The following is a 19,380-nucleotide window of genomic DNA, read 5'->3' as shown; positions in this document are numbered from 1 at the left end:
GCCTAAAGAAACGGTAAGAGGTGCTGAAAAAAAGCAGTTATTACCTATCTCCCCCCCCTCTAACTTGCTCATCTTCCACTTTACTGCCCTCAAGACGAGTAAAACCAAAACCACAGGAGGTATAATGGACTATCACTTACACCATTTCTCCTAATGGGACTGCAACCACATGGAAGTTAATGCCAGCTGATGTGGCCAAGTGGTTCTAGGCGCTTCAGTCTGGAACCGCGGGACCACTACGTTCGCAGGTTCGAATCCTGTCTCAGGCATGGATGTGTGTGATGTCCTTAGGTTGGTTAGGTTTAAGTAGTTCTAAGTTCTAGGAGACTGATTTCCTCAGATGTTAAGTCCCATAGTGCTCAGAGCCATTTTTTTGGGAGAATGGCAGTCCATTCTTCACGGAGTGCTGTACTGAGGAGAGGTATTGATGTCAGTCAGTGAGGCCTGGTATGAAGTCGGTGTCCCAAAACATCCCAAAGGTGTTCTATAGGATTCAGGTCACGGCTCTGTGCAGGCCAGTCCATTACAGGGATGTTATTGTCATGTAACCACTCCACCACAGGACGAGCATTATGAATAGGTGCTCGATCATGTTGAAAGATGCAATCGTCATCCCCAAATTGCTCTTCAACAGTGGGAAGCAAGAAGGTGATTAACAATAAATGTAGGTCTGTCCTGTTATAGTGCCATGCAAAACAACAAGGGGTGCAAGCACCCACCATGAAAAACATGACCACACCATAACACCACCGCCTCCGAATTTTACTGTTGGCACTACACATGCTGGCAGACGACGTTCGCCAGGCATTTGCCATACCCGCAACCTGCCATCGGATCGCCACATTGTGTACTGTGATTCGTCACTCCACACAATGTTTTTCCACCGTTCAATCGTCCAATGTTTATGCTCCTTACACCAAGCAGCGCATCGTTTGGCATTTACTGGCATGATGTGTGGCTTATGAGCAGCTGCTCAACCATGAAATCCTCTTGACCATGAAATCCAAGTTTTCTCACCTCTTGCCTAACTGTCATAGCACTTGCAGTAGATCCTGATGCAGTTTGGAATTCCTGTGTGATGGTCTGGATAGATGTCTGCCTATTACACATTACTACACTCTTCAACTGTTGTCAGTCAACAGACGAGGTCGGGCTGTACGCTTTTGTGCTGTATGTGTCCCTTCAAGTTTCCACTTCACTATCACATCAGAAACAGTGGACCTAGGGATGTTTAGGAGTGTGGAAATGTCACTTACAGACGTATGACAAGTGACATTCAATCACCTGAGCATGTTCGAAGTCCGTGAGTTCCACAGAGTGCCCCATTCTGCTCTCTTATGATGTCTAATGACTACTGAGGTCACTGATATGGAGTACCTGGCAGTAGGTGGCAGCACAATGCAGCTAGTATGAAAAAAATATGTTTTTGCGGATGTCCAGATACTTTTGATCACAAAGTGCCTATAATTTGTATCAGATTACTGATTACTAATATAATACAGTTCTTAGGATTAACAAATGGTATCTAAAACCAAGTAAGTGACTAAACATTGGAGAACACATATCCCAACTATTACAATAAAAAAGTATACATCAGCCTTTTTATTTCTGAAGAAAAGAATTTTAATTATGTGTAATGTACCTATATGTTCCTTTCCAATTTACAAAATGAAGATACATTCTTGTTATGGGTTTTTCAGCTGCTGCATCATCATAGACCTATTATCGATTTCAAAATATCATGATAAATGACAAGAAAGGTAAGCAGAAGTGTTCTAATGAAGTTAAGTATACAGTATAAACACAAGTGTCCCAGTTTTTTTCCTCTTTTAAATCTGGCCAGGCTAGCATGAATACATCCACAACCCAGATAACAGCTGAATTTTTTGTGAAACAGATTTGCCTACTGCCTGGATGAATGAGACTTCAATGTCAAACTCTCCATGCCATGTTTCACATAAATGAACCAATATGCATGTGTGCCATCCTTGATGTTTTAGAGAAATGTTTCAGGTAGGGCGCTCTGCTGAGTTTAATTCTGGAACCTTTACAAACCTAACCCAATGGGTTATTGGTCTCGGATGTCACAGATTTAGTTTGATGGATGCATGAACTGTGATTTCTAGAGAACAGAGTTGGTTATGTTGTTGTTCATATAAAGATCACCAACAGCACTATAATACCAGGTGACTTCAATTGTTACAAATAACACAACATGTGAGTTCCTGGGATGTTGGTATTCCAATGTAGGTGAAATGATATTGGGAGCAGTGGACTGAGGGAACACTGGTAATAGATACGACCATGGGGCACATATAGTTACTTCAGCTCTTGCAACAAGAAGTTTAGTTAAAATCAAACAATGGAAAATCGAGGATGGAATGTAACAATATTATGGAAAGGATAGTTGCTACTAACCATATAGCGGAGATGCAGAGTCGCAGATGGGTACAACGAAAAGACTCTCACAAAATGAGCCTTCGGCCTACAAGGCCTCTGTCGAACATAGACAACAGACCAATACACACACAAAATCGTGCAAACACAACTTGCACACAGATGACCACAGTCTTTGGCAGCCTAAGCCAGTAGCACATTTTATCAAACGATAAATAAGTCATACGGGTATTATGGCTCTACAAACACTTATGAATTACAAGTGTAAACAGACTCTTGAGATGTACAGTGAAACTAGATACAAAGCTGGAAAATATAAAGCTTTAGCTAGCAAGAAACTAGAAATACAGATTATGAGACATTTTTATTTAAGACTATGGAAATATGGATATACTAATTTAATTAAAGCACTGTTCAACATCTCAAGAAATGAAAATGTATACAGACATAGATGAAAGTGGTACATGCACTTATCCAACAGTAAAAGATGTAACAGGTACAAGGAAAGCAAACAAAAATGCCCAACTAACTGAAGCAGCTATTAAATGAAAAGTGCGAATTTCAAGCCAATGATAATTGGAACACAATGGAATAAACTGAATACAAGATTATTTCAAATCATCAGAGTGTATGAAAAAATACAAAGAAAGTTTTGATAAGAGAAGCACATGTTTCGAGCATGGGAGTGTGTTATGGATTTGCTGAAAAATCCTATACTGGCAAATACTTGGAGAGAGACAAACTATTTTGTAAAAGTCAGTTTGCAAAATTTCAAGAAAGTATTAAGAGAACCACCTAGGAATAGAACATAGCTCAAATAAAATAACATAGTGATTGATTGATTGCAGTGGTGGGAGGTAGAGTTGCCAATGTGCAGCCAGCCAAAATTGACAAGGCTCTGTATGAAATGACAAAACAGGAAACACAGTAATCATACAACATTCAACAAAAGACTATGGCTGGCTGCCAGCAGCCCTTTACCTCTCACACATTAAAATGTCATTCACAAAATTATTGTAATCTAAGGCACTGCAGTCATGGACTGTGCGGCTGGGTCACGGCGGAGGTTCGAGTCCTCCCTCGGGCATGGGTGTGTGTGTGTTTGTCCTTAGGATGATTTAGGTTAAGTAGTGTGTAAGTTTAGGGACTGATGACCTTAGTAGTTAAGTCCCATAAGATTTCACACACATTTGAACATTTTTTTTTGTAATCTAAGCAGATACTGCCAGCTCCCTTTGCATCACTCCCGTAGTGACTACAAAGACAAGATAAGATTAATTACAGAACGCTCAAACACATTTAAGCTGTCATTCTTCTCATGCTCCATGTGTGAGTAGCAGAAGAAAAAAACGCAGTATGTAGGACAATGGGAAGTGCCTCCTGCCCTGCACTTAACGGTGGTTTGCAGAGTATAGATGTAGAATCAAACAGAGGAAAGACAACTGGATCTGATGTCATTTCTAAATGATTCTGTATAGAGTACGAGGAAGAATTTTCTTGTTCCTTTTCTAGCAAATCTCCTGTAGAACAAAGCATTACAACTGACTGGAAAGATTCACAGGTCAATCCTGTTTTCACGAAGAGTCACCAAACAGATGAACACCACTACAGAGGAAGGAGAGAAGATACAAAGAAGAGTACTGCATTCTGCCACAGGTTTCTTTAGTAGCGCAACATCCAGGAGGACGGGAAAGAGGGCGACATGTCCGTTACTTCAATTATATCACCCAAAACATTCACCACGTATAGGCAGTGATGTCAAAGTCCCATTTCACGGAGACAGTGATGGGTAAAGGAGTTGATCACGGTAGCGCATAATCCAGGTGAGATCTTTCCGATGTGGCCTGCTGCACTGTAACTGCCGGCTGCCATTGCGTCGCAGGGTAATTAGTCCACTCATGGAGTAACACAGCTATTTGGATTAGATTAGATTAGATTAATACTAGTTCCATGAATCATGAATACGGTATTTCGTAATGATGTGGAACGAGTCAAATTTTCCAATACATGACATAATTAAGTTAATATAACAACTTTATTTTTTTTGTCTTTTTTTTATTTTTTTTAAAAATAATTGTTTGTTTTTTTCTTCTTCTTTTTCTTAATTTATATATAAAAATTCCTCTATGGAGTAGAAGGAGTTGTCATTCAGAAATTCTTTTAATTTCTTCTTAAATACTCGTTGGTTATCTGTCAGACTTTTGATACTATTTGGTAAGTGAACAAAGACTTTAGTGGCAGTATAATTGACCCCTTTCTGTGTCAAAGTTAGATTTAACCTTGAATAGTGAAGATCATCCTTTCTCCTATTATTGTAGTTATGCACACTGCTATTACTTTTGAATTGGGTTTGGTTGTTAATAACAAATTTCATAAGAGAGTATATATACTGAGAAGCTACTGTGAATATCCCTAGATCCTTAAATAAATGTCTGCAGGATGATCTTGGGTGGACCCCAGCTATTATTCTGATTACACGCTTTTGTGCAATAAATACTTTATTCCTCAGTGATGAATTACCCCAAAACATGATGCCATATGCAAGCAATGAGTGAAAATAGGCATAGTAAGCTAATTTACTAAGATGTTTATCACCAAAATTTGCAATGATCCTTATTGCATAAGTAGCTGAACTCAAACGTTTTGGCAGATCATCAATGTGTTTCTTCCAATTTAATCTCTCATCAATGGACACACCTAAAAATTTTGAATATTCTACCTTAGCTATATTCTTTTGATTAAGGTCTATATTTATTAATGGCATCATACCATTTACTGTACGGAACTGTATGTACTGTGTGTTATCAAAATTCAGTGAGAGTCCGTTTACAAGCAACCACTTATTAATTTTCTGAAAGATGTTATTGACAATTTCATCAGTTAATTCTCGTTTGTCAGGTGTAATTACTATACTTGTATCATCAGCAAAGAGAACTAACTTTGCCTCTTCATGAATATAGAATGGCAAGTCATTGATATACACTCCTGGAAATGGAAAAAAGAACACATTGACACCGGTGTGTCAGACCCACCATACCTGCTCCGGACACTGCGAGAGGGCTGTACAAGCAATGATCACACGCATGGCACAGCGGACACACCAGGAACCGCGGTGTTGGCCATCGAATGGCGCTAGCTGCGCAGCATTTGTGCACCGCCGCCGTCAGTGTCAGCCAGTTTGCCGTGGCATACGGAGCTCCATCGCAGTCTTTAACACTGGTAGCATGCCGCGACAGCGTGGACGTGAACCGTATGTGCAGTTGACGGACTTTGAGCGAGGGCGTATAGTGGGCATGCGGGAGGCCGGGTGGACGTACCGCCGAATTGCTCAACACGTGGGGCGTGAGGTCTCCACAGTACATCGATGTTGTCGCCAGTGGTCGGCGGAAGGTGCACGTGCCCGTCGACCTGGGACCGGACCGCAGCGACGCACAGATGCACGCCAAGACCGTAGGATCCTACGCAGTGTCGTAGGGGACCGCACCGCCACTTCCCAGCAAATTAGGGACACTGTTGCTCCTGGGGTATCGGCGAGGACCATTCGCAACCATCTCCATGAAGCTGGGCTACGGTCCCGTACACCGTTAGGCCGTCTTCCGCTCACGCCCCAACATCGTGCAGCCCGCCTCCAGTGGTGTCGCGACAGGTGTGAATGGAGGGACGAATGGAGACGTGTCGTCTTCAGCGATGAGAGTCGCTTCTGCCTTGGTGCCAATGATGGTCGTATGCGTGTTTGGCGCCGTGCAGGTGAGCGCCACAATCAGGACTGCATACGACCGAGGCACACAGGGCCAACACCCGGCATCATGGTGTGGGGAGCGATCTCCTACACTGGCCGTACACCACTGGTGATCATCGAGGGGACACTGAATAGTGCACGGTACATCCAAACCGTCATCGAACCCATCGTTCTACCATTCCTAGACCGGCAAGAGAACTTGCTGTTCCAGCAGGGCAATGCACGTCTGCATGTATCCCGTGCCACCCAACGTGCTCTAGAAGGTGTAAGTCAACTACCCTGGCCAGCAAGATCTCCGGATCTGTCCCCCCATTGAGCATGTTTGGGACTGGATGAAGCGTCGTCTCATGCGGTCTGCACGTCCAGCACGAACGCTGGTCCAACTGAGGCGCCAGGTGGAAATGGCATGGCAAGACATTCCACAGGACTACATCCAGCATCTCTACGATCGTCTCCATGGGAGAATAGCAGCCTGCATTGCTGCGAAAGGTGGATATACACTGTACTAGTGCCGACATTGTGCATGCTCTGTTGCCTGTGTCTATGTGCCTGTGGTTCTGTCAGTGTGATCATGTGATGTATCTGACCCCAGGAATGTGTCAATAAAGTTTCCCCTTCCTGGGACAATGAATTCACGGTGTTCTTATTTCAATTTCCAGGAGTGTATATTAAGAACAACAAAGGCCCCAAGACTGACCCTTGTGGAACCCCATTCTTGATAGTTCCCCAATTTGAGGAATGTGCTGATCTTTGCATATTATGAGAACTGTTTATTTCAACTGGTTGGCTCAAACTTAGTTTGGGTCTAAGTAGGAAGTAGTTCAGCCTGTGTGCGCTGATCAGGGCTGTGCATGCGCCTTGGAACTGCTGCTGGCCCAACCACTGGTGTCGCCCTCCACTGATCTGCTAGTAAGCTGGCTGGTTTCAATTTCCGCCTCACACAGACTGGAGTACCGTCACCATGATGTATGTTCTGCAGGAAGCAGTTGATGCCTGTTAACCTCAGCAGAGGACATGTGAGAGTGCTACACAAAATACCCTCCAACACACACCATAAGGTGGCTTGTGGACCACAGACGCAAATGTAAATGTAGATTGACCAATCAACCTCTCAAGCACTGGGCGGTTTTTATCGAAATAACCTTTGCAATGGTTTAAATGATTACTCACGCACACCAAAAGTTCCTTCTTTCTCCCACCCCCCCACAGTCTTGTCCATAAAAACTACTTCATTAAAGATTACTGAAAATGTGTCTCTATTCATTTGTTCAAGTGGGTAATACTCAGCATACATGTGGAACTGTGGATCTAGGAATGATAACGCACACACTACTTCAGGAAAGGACTATCTCACTTGATGCCTCCACTCACAATGATTACATGGTAAATGCAAACTATTTTTTCGTAAGTTACTGAATTATTTACACGTATGAGGTCTGTTCAATAAATTCCAGATCTTTCTTAATTTCACACCAATGGTGTGTTGGTGCAAAATCCAGTTGGCATCCCTGCACATGCCTGTGTTTAATGTGTAGCTGCCAGAAGTTTCATTGTTGTATGTCTGTTAGTTATTGTTCAGTGCTGTATTGAACAGAATGTTATGTCATACAGTTTGTGAATTATGAGATGGAAGAGTTAGAGGAGCAACATGTCTGTATTAAATTTTGTGTGAAACACAGGAAAACCTTTATAGAGACGGATCAAATGATGCAGGAAGCATACAGTGATGGGTGCTTAAGCCGTACTTGATGTTACAAATGGTTCACACAGTTTAAAAATGGCCGGACAAAAATTAAAGGTGACCCTCATTCAATACGTCCTTTGACATCTAATGACGCTGCTCATGTCAAGTAAGTCAAAGAAACTGTGTGCACCAATCAGAGACTGACTGTCCAAGAGGCTGCAGAAGAATGTGACATTTCTGTTGGATCTTGTCATGAAATCTTGATACAGCTACTTGGAAAGCATTGTGTTGTCGCCAAGTTCGTGCCAAGGCTCATGAGTCAAGACCAGAAAGACCTTCACCTCGCAATCTGTGAAGAGCTTTTGGATCGTGCAAATGAGAACGAATGTTCCTTAAGAGAATCATAACTGGTAATGAGATGTGGGTTACAGTTACGATGTTGAGATCAAAGTTCAATCTTCACAATGTGTCGGGAAAGATTCTCCAAAACCAAAAAAATCTTGCCTGGTCAGGTCACATGCAAAAGCCACGCTGATTGTTTTCTTTGCCTTTCAAGAGTTAGTTATTCATGAATTCGTGCCACAGGGACAAACTGTTAATCAATGGTACTACCGGGATCTGTTATGATGCCTGATAGAAAATGTGAGAAGGAAATGTCCTGAAGTGTGGTGCGACAATTCTTAACTCTTGAATCACGATAATGCACCCGCAAATTGATTCCTGTTGGTGTGTGACTATTTCACAAAATACAAAATCAGTGTGCTGCCTCATCTTCTGTACACTCCAGACCTGGCTACTGCAGACTTTTTTTATTTCCAAACCCCATCAAAAGGATGTAGATTTTCAACAATAGATGAGATAACAGAAAATTCGCAGACGGTGCTTCGCACAATCGAGCAAGAGGTGTACCAAAACTGGAAACAGCATTGAGAGCGCCATAGCAATTGTGAAGGAGAGTATTTCGAAGGAGACCATGTACAATAAGTAAAAGCTAAATTCAGAAGACATTTGTGGACAAAGTTCCGGAATGTTATGAACAGACCTCTTACGTTAAAACCACATTAAAGTGACTGTGTGTGTAAGCATACATTAATTTTGCTAATAAAGTAGTGTGCAATACAGGCCCTGCAAAGAAGCATGAGTGTCACACCAAAATGAGAAAGGTGAAACCGACTCTCTTTTAATTAAAAAAAAAAACATAAAATGACTGTTTCCTGTCTGATAATCAATCCTGTTTAGTGACTTGTAGCTAATATATTCTATAATCTATAAGCAACCCACTAATCCCCTCTGATTGCTGCCAGAATATCCACTCAAGGTTATGCACAGACATGCAGAGTATTAACTTCATACACTTAGCAATGAGATGATGCTTACTGGGCTAATATGGAAAAGAAAAAGAACAAAGAAGGTGCTCTAAGACTGCAATGAGTGATAAATCTCCAACAACATGCAGCACAGAACTGATGAACAATACATTGACTAATAATGGATTTAGCATAGTAAATATGCTGAAGTTGCTCTTTGTTCACTAGAGGTAGAAACTTACTTTGCTGCTTAAATTCCAGTAAACCTTAGGTACGTAAACAAATGGGAAATGTGACAGGTCTCTTGCACACCTTTCAGAATTTTTCCCCTCATTTAAAAAATCAAGTTCTTGCTCTAGTGTGTCCCTCAATTCCTGAAAACAAATAATTCCTACATTACAAAAAGGTTTTCGGAACAAAATTAAGTATAAAAAAGACAGGATCATTAAATAGAAAGCTACAAAATTTTAATAAAAGAAAGCAGTTACACGATTGATACTATACTGAAACAAGTGTGCTGATAAGGTAACCCTAAGCAACTGTATAACAGTATTGGCATGGCTATGCCTCTTGCACACAAAGAAACCTGAAAAAAATAGGGGAAAAAACATTTACATAAGCAGCCTTCCCATCATCCTGTAGGTAAGGCGTAACTGGTGATTAGGAAGGAGGTAGCCTCCTTAACTGTATGAGGTCTATTTATGCCAAGGAAACAATTGTGTCTGTTGAGAAGCTGCATTTGAACAGTATACCACATGTTCCATATTCAATGCATCTCACATTGTCAAGTTGACATGTTCTTGTTACAGATTAGTATAAGAGCATTAAACTAAATTACATTAGCATAAACATTAAAAGGGTAATTACACTACTACATTCAAATTATACTTAATAGCCAAAAAACACCACACCTGTTTTACATCTTATCCATTAATTTATTTTAAGAAACGGATCACCACTTTACACATGCTTGCTTAACAATAAAGCATTACCCAATGTTTACTGTTTATTTTACAGCCCCAACATGGTTTACATTGTTGCATTATAAGTAATGGGTTTTTGTATCACTGTAAAAGGTAGTGCATGTTGAGAAAAATTACATACAGGTAAGGAAGTGGAAAAAGATTGTTGAACATTTACAAATTAAGTAGCTCAATTATACATTTGATTGATTGTGTGGAAGTTGAAGCTCTTTTTTCTGTGTTTGCTTTGACAAAACATATGTTTTTGGATAGGGTTCGCCTTTAGCAAAAATGTTTTTTTAACCCAAACATGTTTCACTGCAGTTGCAGCATCTTCAGTGGGCTTTTATTTTATAGCCGTTAAAGATAAAGAATGTCCTCTACTGTTTGTATCCATGTACCTATTAGTTTTGAATATAATAGAGGGAAACATTCCACGTGGGAAAAATATATCTAAAAAGAAAGATGATGAGACTTACCAAACAAAAGCGCTGGCAGGTTGATAAGACACACAAACAATGTATGTTTGTGTTTGTTTGTGTGTCTATTGACCTGCCAGCGCTTTTGTTTGGTAAGTCTCATCATCTTTCTTTTTATAACTATTAGTTTTTAAATTTTAATTACAGATATTTGAAAAACACACAAAATTATGAATTGATACCTTTTGACCACATGATGTGGTTTTTCTAATGTAATGTGTTTCTACAGTGACAGTTTTGTTCCACAGTTTGTCATATGCAACCACTTACACCTTAAAGTAGATAAATTGTTTAAGCCAAAATTATGATTTGAAAATTGTTATTTCTATGCTTGAAATAAATTAGTGGAACAGTTGAAGGTGTTCCTGTCAGTTGTTCTGAATCTTTCATAGGTGTCTGTGCATTATTTTATTTTTATTTATTTATTTATTTTGTGTGTGTGTGTGGGGGGGGGGGGGGGGGGGATGAGAGCTCTGTAGGTTGCTCTTGTCTAATAATTCTTTGAGGGCAGAGAACAAAGTTCCATTGCAATAGAGAGCTGTATATTCATTTATCACTAGTTTTCCTTTCACTATGGCTTTTTGTATCTGATAATTTTCTTCAATTATTAGTTTTTGTGGGGGGCTGTTGCTGCATTTGAGAATTTTCAAATCAGTATTGATGTTTGTTGGGTTATGTTTCTTGTCCATAAGGTGTTCAGCAACTGTGGAATGACAGCTGTTACTTTTTAATGCTCTTCTGTGTCTTGTGTATCTGGTATTAAAGTTTCTGCTTGTCTGTCCTATATAAACTTACTTGCAGTCCTGACATGTTCATTGGTAAATACCAGAGATGTTGTGTTTGTCTGTGCTTGTGTTGGTTGTCCTCAGTTTTCTCTGTGATGAGTTGTCTGTCCTGTAGGCTATTTTTAGCCCTTGTTTTTAGAGTATGTTGCCTATTCTGTGGACTGCTTTGTTGTTGTAGGTGAGAGTGGACCACTTGTTTGTCATTGTGGGTGCTTCTTGTTCATGTGCACTCATATGTGTGTTCTGTGTGTTTGTAAGTTGATGAGGAGGCTTTTGTTTGTGTGTGTTGGGTGTCCTTTTTAATTTTGTGGTTCAGTTTATCTATAGTGTGTGTGTCATATCCATTATCTACTGCTATTTGTCTGATTGTCTGTAATTCATTCTTGTAGTTGTTTTCAGTGAGTGGGGTTTCATTCAGTCTGTGTAGCATATATTGGAAGCCAGTTAGTTTGTGTGTAATCGGATGATTAGAATCTCTGTGAATGGCTGTGCTGGTGGTGGTCACTTTCCTGAATATAGAGAATTGGTGTTGGTTGTTGTGTCTATATACTGTGAGGTCAAGGAAGTTTAACCTTTTGTCATGTTCTGTTTCTATGGTGAATTTTATTTTTGGGTGTATTTTTGTTTATATCACTGTGGAGTTGCTGGATGCAACTTCAAAATGGTTCAAATGGCTCTAAGCACTATCGGACTTAACATCTGAGGTCATCAGTCCCCTAGACTTAGAACTACTTAAACGTGCAGTGAAACATGTTTGAGTTAAGAAACAAAACTGTGTTTTGCTAAAGGCGGACCCTATCCAAAAACATGTCTCTTACTTGTACTAGGTGTGCTTTCCCTACAATTTATCTTCTGTACCAAGATAACACTTTCACTGTAACATACTTTGTGTGACAAGATATGGCACTTTGTTCTGCACACATCCACACAGAACACTATGAATGTGAAGGAGCAGCTATCTTACACTGTATCATTACACTGGAGGAGAGATGGGGTGATTTTTACCAGCAACACTTGAAACACTTATGGGTCACCACAATGCCAGAAAGTTCAGCAGAACCTCAGCAACATGATAGTTAAGGAAATTTTTAAGTACAAATGTGAGGGTGTTATCCTAACTCATGTTATTCTCAAATAGCAAAGTGTCTATGCCCTCTATTACTGTTCATTTCTGGAAGACAACCACAAACAAGCTTAGAGAAAGAGGGAGCAAAAATTGCTCCAGAATCCACCCACCATTTTGCAGGGCAATGCCTGGGTGCACAAAGTGCAAGCTGTGACCGATTTCTTCAATCTATGGAGCTGAAAAGTGCTGCACCACTCATCATAATCCCCAGGCTTTATACCTTGTGACTTAAGACTTGATTTCTGAGAAGAAGGAAGCACTTTGTGGCATTTGTTTCAGAACTGCTACAGAGATTTGGCTAGCAATAGACTACTACTCTATTCAAACTACCAGTACAACTGACACTGCTTAAAGTATCCTACAAGTTCCACATTACTGGCAACAGGTTGTACACAATGCTGTTAACTAATATGAAGGACAATAAATCATGTGCCTATTTTGCATTAGTTTTAAATAAATAATTTCCATTATTAAAGTTCCAATCCTTGTAAATAAAGAAGAAAAATTAAGGTTTATCCTCCTACTGATGGCTAGGTCATTAGGGGTGGAGCACAAGCTCAGACTGGCCAAGGCTGCAAATGGAAATCAGCAGTCTCCATCTCAAAGGAAACGTCTGGCACTTGCCTTAAACAAATTAGGGGACCACACAAAAGCCTAAATTTGGATGCACAATTGGCGATTTACACCACTATCCTCCCAAATGTGAGCACTGTGTCTTACCACTATGCCACCAGATCAATGATCCCTGCCATCCACTGCATGATCATCAAGCTGTAGTCTGTCAACTGTAATGCAGAAGAGCTTCATTGCGAGGTTGGAGCACCAGTGTCTAACCACATCACTAGATAGAAGAGTACACTGCCACTGGATATCCCTGCAAATGGAGAGCTAGTCCCAGAAAACAATCTGCCCTATTCTGTTTGGAGACTACTCCACCTTAAGATGGGTGTCCCTTGTTGCAAAAGCAACATGCAAAAATGGGGAACTCTTACAGCTGATGGAAACACATCCTGGGAGTGTGGAACAAAACAAGATCTGGGTCACTTGCTCATATTCCCTCTACTGGAAAAACCTTGCACAACACAGGACTTGATCAAGGCAAGGAATAAGCTGATCAGAGTGTTGTGTTCTGGAAATGCTGATTGGACACGGAAGTGAATGAAGGAAGCCAACTCATTAGGTAACATACAAAGAACATTTACACAATACCTAAACAATGTTTTCTCACTAAAAAAATTAACAAATTTTAAGCTTAAATATTATACATTTATAAGCAATGTTATTCAATTCGTATATTGAGCAAGCAATAAAGGAAACAAAAGAAAAATTCGGAGTAAGTATTAAAATCCATGGAGAAGAAATAAAAACTTTGAGGTTCGCTGATGACATTGTAATTCTGTCAGAGACAGCAAAGGATCTGGAAGAGCATCTGAACGGAATGGACAGTGTCTTGAAAGCAGGATATAAGATGAACATCAACAAAACAAAGTGAGGATAATGAAATGTAGTCGAATTAAATTGGGTGATGCTGAGGGAATTAGATTAGGAAATGAGACGCTTAAAGTAGTAAATGAGTTTTACTATTTGGGGAACAAAATAACTGATGATGGTCGAAGTAGAGAGGATATAAAATGTAGACTGGCAATGGCAAGGAAAGCGTTTATGAATAAGAGAAATTTGTTAACATTGAGTATAGATTTAAGTGTCAGGAAGTTGTTTCTGAAAGTATTTGTATGGAGTGTAGCCCTGTATGGAAGTGAAACAAGGATGATAAATAGTTTGGACAAGAAGAGAATAGAAGCTTTCAAAATGTGGTGCTAGAGAAGAATGCTGGAGATTATATGGGTAGATCACATAACTAATGAGGAGGTATTGAATAGAATTGGGGAGAAGAGGAGTTTGTGGCACAACTTGAGTAGAAGAAGGGATCGGTTGGTAGGACATGTTCTGAGGCATCAAGGGATCATCAATTTAGTATTGGAGGGCAGCATGGAGGGTAAAAATCGTAGAGTGAGACCAAGAGATGAATACACTAAGCAGATTCAGAAGGATGTAGGTTGCAGTAGGTACTGGGAGATGAAGAAGCTTGTACAGGATAGAGTAGCATGGAGAGCTGCATCAAACCAGTCTCAGGACTGAAGACCACAACAACACCAAGCAATAACTCTCTCACAAACAGTTTTTGATCCTGAAACCTATGACATACCAGCGAATTTAAAAAGAGGAGAGCAAGTAATGAAATTATAATTGCAGTGTAGATGCACTTCAAGAAAATAAAGTTTTCATTCAACAGAAATGATTGTAAAAATATTGTGTAAATTGTATCAAAATGAAAATTCACTTAAAAAAAAAAAAAAGGAAAAAAAAACTATAAAGCTACAAGGAAACACAATAGCAGGCCAGCCCTTGCTTCCACGAAACAAAATTCTAACGACGAAAACTTCCCCCCTCAGATTGAGTAGTAAAAGGGCCCACTGGACAGCCTGACAAAAACTGAACACAGATCAAGCATGAAAACAGGAAGGTGTATTGGACTGTGAAAAAAATGTAAAACAGGATCAGTGAATAGTCCAAGAACAGTAAGTGCAATATGGAGCATCCGGGGAAAGAAATGGCGACACTGTCAAGTGGTTACGGAATTATGCAGGCAAGCTGTGTTCAAACCTCGCTCATGCCTCTTTTTTTTCCTGTTCTCTTTATTCAAATTTGTGTCTATGTCGTGATGCAATGTCCATTTGCAACAGTGAGGTGTAAGGTATGGACCTATAATGACAGCTGATTCTACACAACTATTCTATTAGCTGCTGAAAGGAAATGGCTTTCAAATGGGAACCACAAATGTTTGATGACAAGATGAATCCATCACGAAACACGTCTGGTGTGTCATGCACAGCGTTAGTGACAGTATGCGTGTCATATGACAGGAGTCTCTTATCGACGCACCTAATTTTTACAACTGGTAACTGAGTGAAATATGCCTCCTTGCCCAATATAGGTGTTCATATGAATGTGAATGTGATCACTCCCAAGCAAATAATGAAAACATACTAGTTTGTCACAAATGAACACAAAGCTGCATTCCAATTCAGAAGTCTTGACTCTTGAATTCCACTGTTGTAACATAGTTCACAGTTACTTGTTGTTTTCATTTCTGTGAGATGTCTATGTCTCACCTGCTCTCACCTTTCATCACATTTATTTGCGACAGTAACATATTCTTACCACGGGACTCATTTTCTATAACCAATGTATAGTGTGACAACTGCCAAGATTACTGAAAGAGACCAAACATTTCAATGAATGGACAGAAAGTTCATAACGTTGTGAGAAAAACAAAAAAATAAAATAAATGGGATGGGGTAGTTTTGAACACGGCTCTCCCACTTGGCAGGGCAACACAATGGCCACTTACCCATGATGACGCTGCTGAGTCAAGATGCTCTTTATTGCACTTCTTGTTCTTGGAGCATTCATTGTTTCTATTTTGCTTTTTTTTACCTTCTTCCTGTTTTCATGCTTGATCTGTGTTCAGTTTTCGACAGGCTATCCACTGGGCCATGTTACAATTAATCCAAGGAGGGTGTGATGGGGAATTTCCCTTGTAACTACTGTTGATAGACATATATAAAGTAGAAAAACTGTCCTAGGTAATAGTTCCCGAAAGCTAGGGTAGTTTTTTCCCTAGTTTTGTATGTAACTATAGGCAATACTTAAAATTTCACTTCCTGAAGGTAAGAACTGGCCAGCCATTTTGTCTCCCTGTAATTTTATAGAACAATGTATTAAGTTGGTAACTGGACATCATCTAGCCCCTCATTAAGGATGTTGTAATTCTTACAATTGTTTCTTAATGCATTCATCTCTTAATGGTTTTTGTCACCAGCAATAAAAACAAACTTTTGTTGACTAGAAGAAACAAAAATAATTTCCATGTAGATTTTTGTGCCCTTGTCTACGGCTCAGAGTGGCGTTGTGTACTCTGGTGCAAAAATTGTCAGCAAGCTCAAATCAATATAAAACAAACAAAATTTGCAAAGTCTAGGAATACAATAGAAAATTTTAAAAAAAGAAAACCACATTAATTACCCACTCCTAGAAATTATCTGATTATCTAATTTCAAGGACTGAAAGCTGCACTATAAATAGCAATGCTCATTACAAACCAAGCAACAAGTACAGATTATCAACAGACCCGTTTTCTTTGAAAAATATGCCCATATTCTTGTAAATCTTAAACTGCCAGTAACTATTTAATATAACCAAACAAGTGGCATATTTTTCGAAGTACTAGCTTTCCTGCAAAATTACTAGGCAACATAAATCAGGCATGAGCACAACTAGCAATATAGCAATAGTTTATAGTCAAAACTGTGTACAAATGAAGTTTCTAAGAGTTGCTTCTCCTTTGTTACTGTATAGTCTGATTTGTTATGCATCTCTAAAGGTTGTCCTCCTCCAAGGGGTCTATGGAATTTCGACAACAGGCGTGAGCATTAAAACTGCCAGTTGCACCACTGCTCTTTCAGCCTCCCATTCTGTTAGATTCTGTGTGTTGCACAAATGTCGAAACTGAAATACTGGTAATTTTTTTAAATTAAACTGCTAGTATCTCACACTATCAGAATCTTCCACAAAAACTGATGTGAAATAATAAACTTCAGATGTATGCTTCATGTACACAAATTGTGACATGGATCAAACACTACCCTGTATGGCCTTGCATATTTGTAAAAGTGGTGACGCAACATAAAATGAATAGATTACATGCAAATTGATGTTAACACTTTGCCATGTAAGAAGTAAGGTTACAATTTAACATCCCTTCAACAGTAATCCACTAGTTTGAAACTTACCAACAGTACCCACTCAAAGTCAAATTTTGGGTGCATCCAACCAATCAACTTCAGAAGAAATTTTATTGTTAGTATATCTCCTATAAACCTGTCCTGCAGATCGATGTATTGCACTTTCACCGCAACTTCTTCACCATTCTTAGTGGTAGCTCGGAACACCTGGAAGAAAATGAATTTCCTACATGAACAATTTAGTCTACAATACAAGTAAGTCTTTTTGTGCACAGCAATATAAGGAACAGGACAGATTACTACTCTCCATAAATATGACCCACTGGGTTGCAGACAGGTACACTGAAAATACTGTTACACATGCAGCTATCGGCCAAAGCTGGTCAGAGCTGCCGGTGGTGGCAGTCGAGTATGTGTAACATGTGCTCACTTGTGTGGATGTGTGTATGTTTTCTTTGCTGAGGGAGGCTTTGGCCGATAGCTGCATGTATAACAGTCTTTTCGTTGTGCCTTCTGCAAGTCAACAGGTCACTTTATGGTGAATAGCAATCCGTCCTATTCCTTATATTATTGTTAGTCCAGTCTGGAGTTTCCATTGTTTTCTTTTCATGCACAATGTCTTTTTTTTAAAATGCAACTAAAGCTGGAATAACAATTACACAAAAAGAGATTGTAACAACAGATAATTGCACATATGGCATATATTATGAGCTCAACAATGTAGGAAAAGACAGATCACTACTTACTGTAAAGCAGGCATGATTAAAAGTCCCTCACATATAGCTTTTGCCCACAGCCTTCGTAAGTAAAGAGACACACACACACACACGCGCGCGCGCGTACACGCACAAGCACACGCGCACACACACACACACACACACACACACACACACACACACACACACACACACAAAGAAAGAAAGCACACCTCATGCACACACAACCGCCAACTCAGCATCTCGGGCCAGAATGCAACATAACGCGGGATGCAAGCAGCAGTCTGGAGGGGGTGGGGAAGAAATAGTAGTGTACAGGTGGGAAGAACGACGAATGGTGTCTGGTGGAGTGTGCAGGGACCAAATTGTCAACAGGCACAGAGTCCAGACATTGTGGGGCAGGGAAGTGGAGGAAAAAGGAACAAAAAAGGAGAGGAGCGGAGAAAGACAGGCACGTGTGTTGGCAGAGAGCTGCAAATAAACAGGGTGGGAGATGAGAATGGGGAGGAGATGATATAACAGTGGGAGTGGAATGTGTTGGTTGGAGGGTGGAGGGACAGTACATTACCGTAAGTTGAGGGTCGGGATAATTACAGGAGCAGAGAATGTGGTGTAAAGATAAGTCCTGTCTGCACAGTTCAGAAAAGCTGGGGGGTGGAGGGAAGGACCCAGATGGCTCGGGTAGTGAAGCAGCAATTGAAATCAAGTGTGTTATGTTCATTTGCATGTTGTGCCACAAGGTGGTCTACTCCTGGTCCCTGCAATGGAAGCCAACCCCTCCAACAAAAACCGCCCTAATTCTAACATTGAACCCTGCCTCTTACAGTTTTTACCACCATCCAACTATGACACCCCCCCCCCCCCCCCCCTCAAACCTAACCATCTGCTGGTCACCTAGCAGGAATTTCTTACCTCCAACTTAGCCTCACCATCCTTCCCCAGGTCTCTTCCTCAACAGAAGGAAGAACAGCCATACACATACTCAAAACAAATTCTGACCTAATCATCCTACCTGCAGACAAAGGTTCCACCACTGTTGTCATGAATCACAGTGACTACCTGGCAGAAGGCCCATGGCAATTCTCTGAATCATCCACCTATAAACTTTGCCAGAGTGATCCCATCCCAGAAGTCCAATACACACTCCAGTCCCTGCTAAAAGCCTTAGGCCGTCCCACAACATCTCCCCTGAATCTATTTCCTCCCCCTATGACACCACCACACAATCACCTTATACATGCTCTCCACAATCCACAAACCCAACAATCCTGGACACCCCTTGTGGTTAATTATTGTGCCCCCATTGAAATAATTTTGGCACTCACTGACCAACAATTCCAACCAACTGCTTGTAATATAGCCTCCCACGTCAAAGACTGT

General features: G+C 40.4%; 1 protein-coding gene across 1 annotated transcript in view; it reads right to left on the bottom strand.

Moving 5' to 3' along the window:
- Positions 1-19,380, bottom strand: part of LOC126187750 (uncharacterized aarF domain-containing protein kinase 5) — a 175,207-nt gene that overhangs the window by 81,051 nt on the left and 74,776 nt on the right. The window contains exons 5-6 of the mRNA XM_049929003.1: positions 17,333-17,491; positions 9,370-9,501 (exon numbers count right to left, since the gene is read on the bottom strand). Of these exons, the coding sequence (XP_049784960.1) occupies positions 9,370-9,501; positions 17,333-17,491 (291 nt within the window). The remainder of the gene's footprint in view (positions 1-9,369; positions 9,502-17,332; positions 17,492-19,380) is intronic.

This window comes from Schistocerca cancellata, chromosome 5 (assembly GCF_023864275.1).
Source record: "Schistocerca cancellata isolate TAMUIC-IGC-003103 chromosome 5, iqSchCanc2.1, whole genome shotgun sequence".
NCBI lineage: Eukaryota > Metazoa > Arthropoda > Insecta > Orthoptera > Acrididae > Schistocerca > Schistocerca cancellata.
This window is presented reverse-complemented; position numbering and strand designations above follow the sequence as displayed.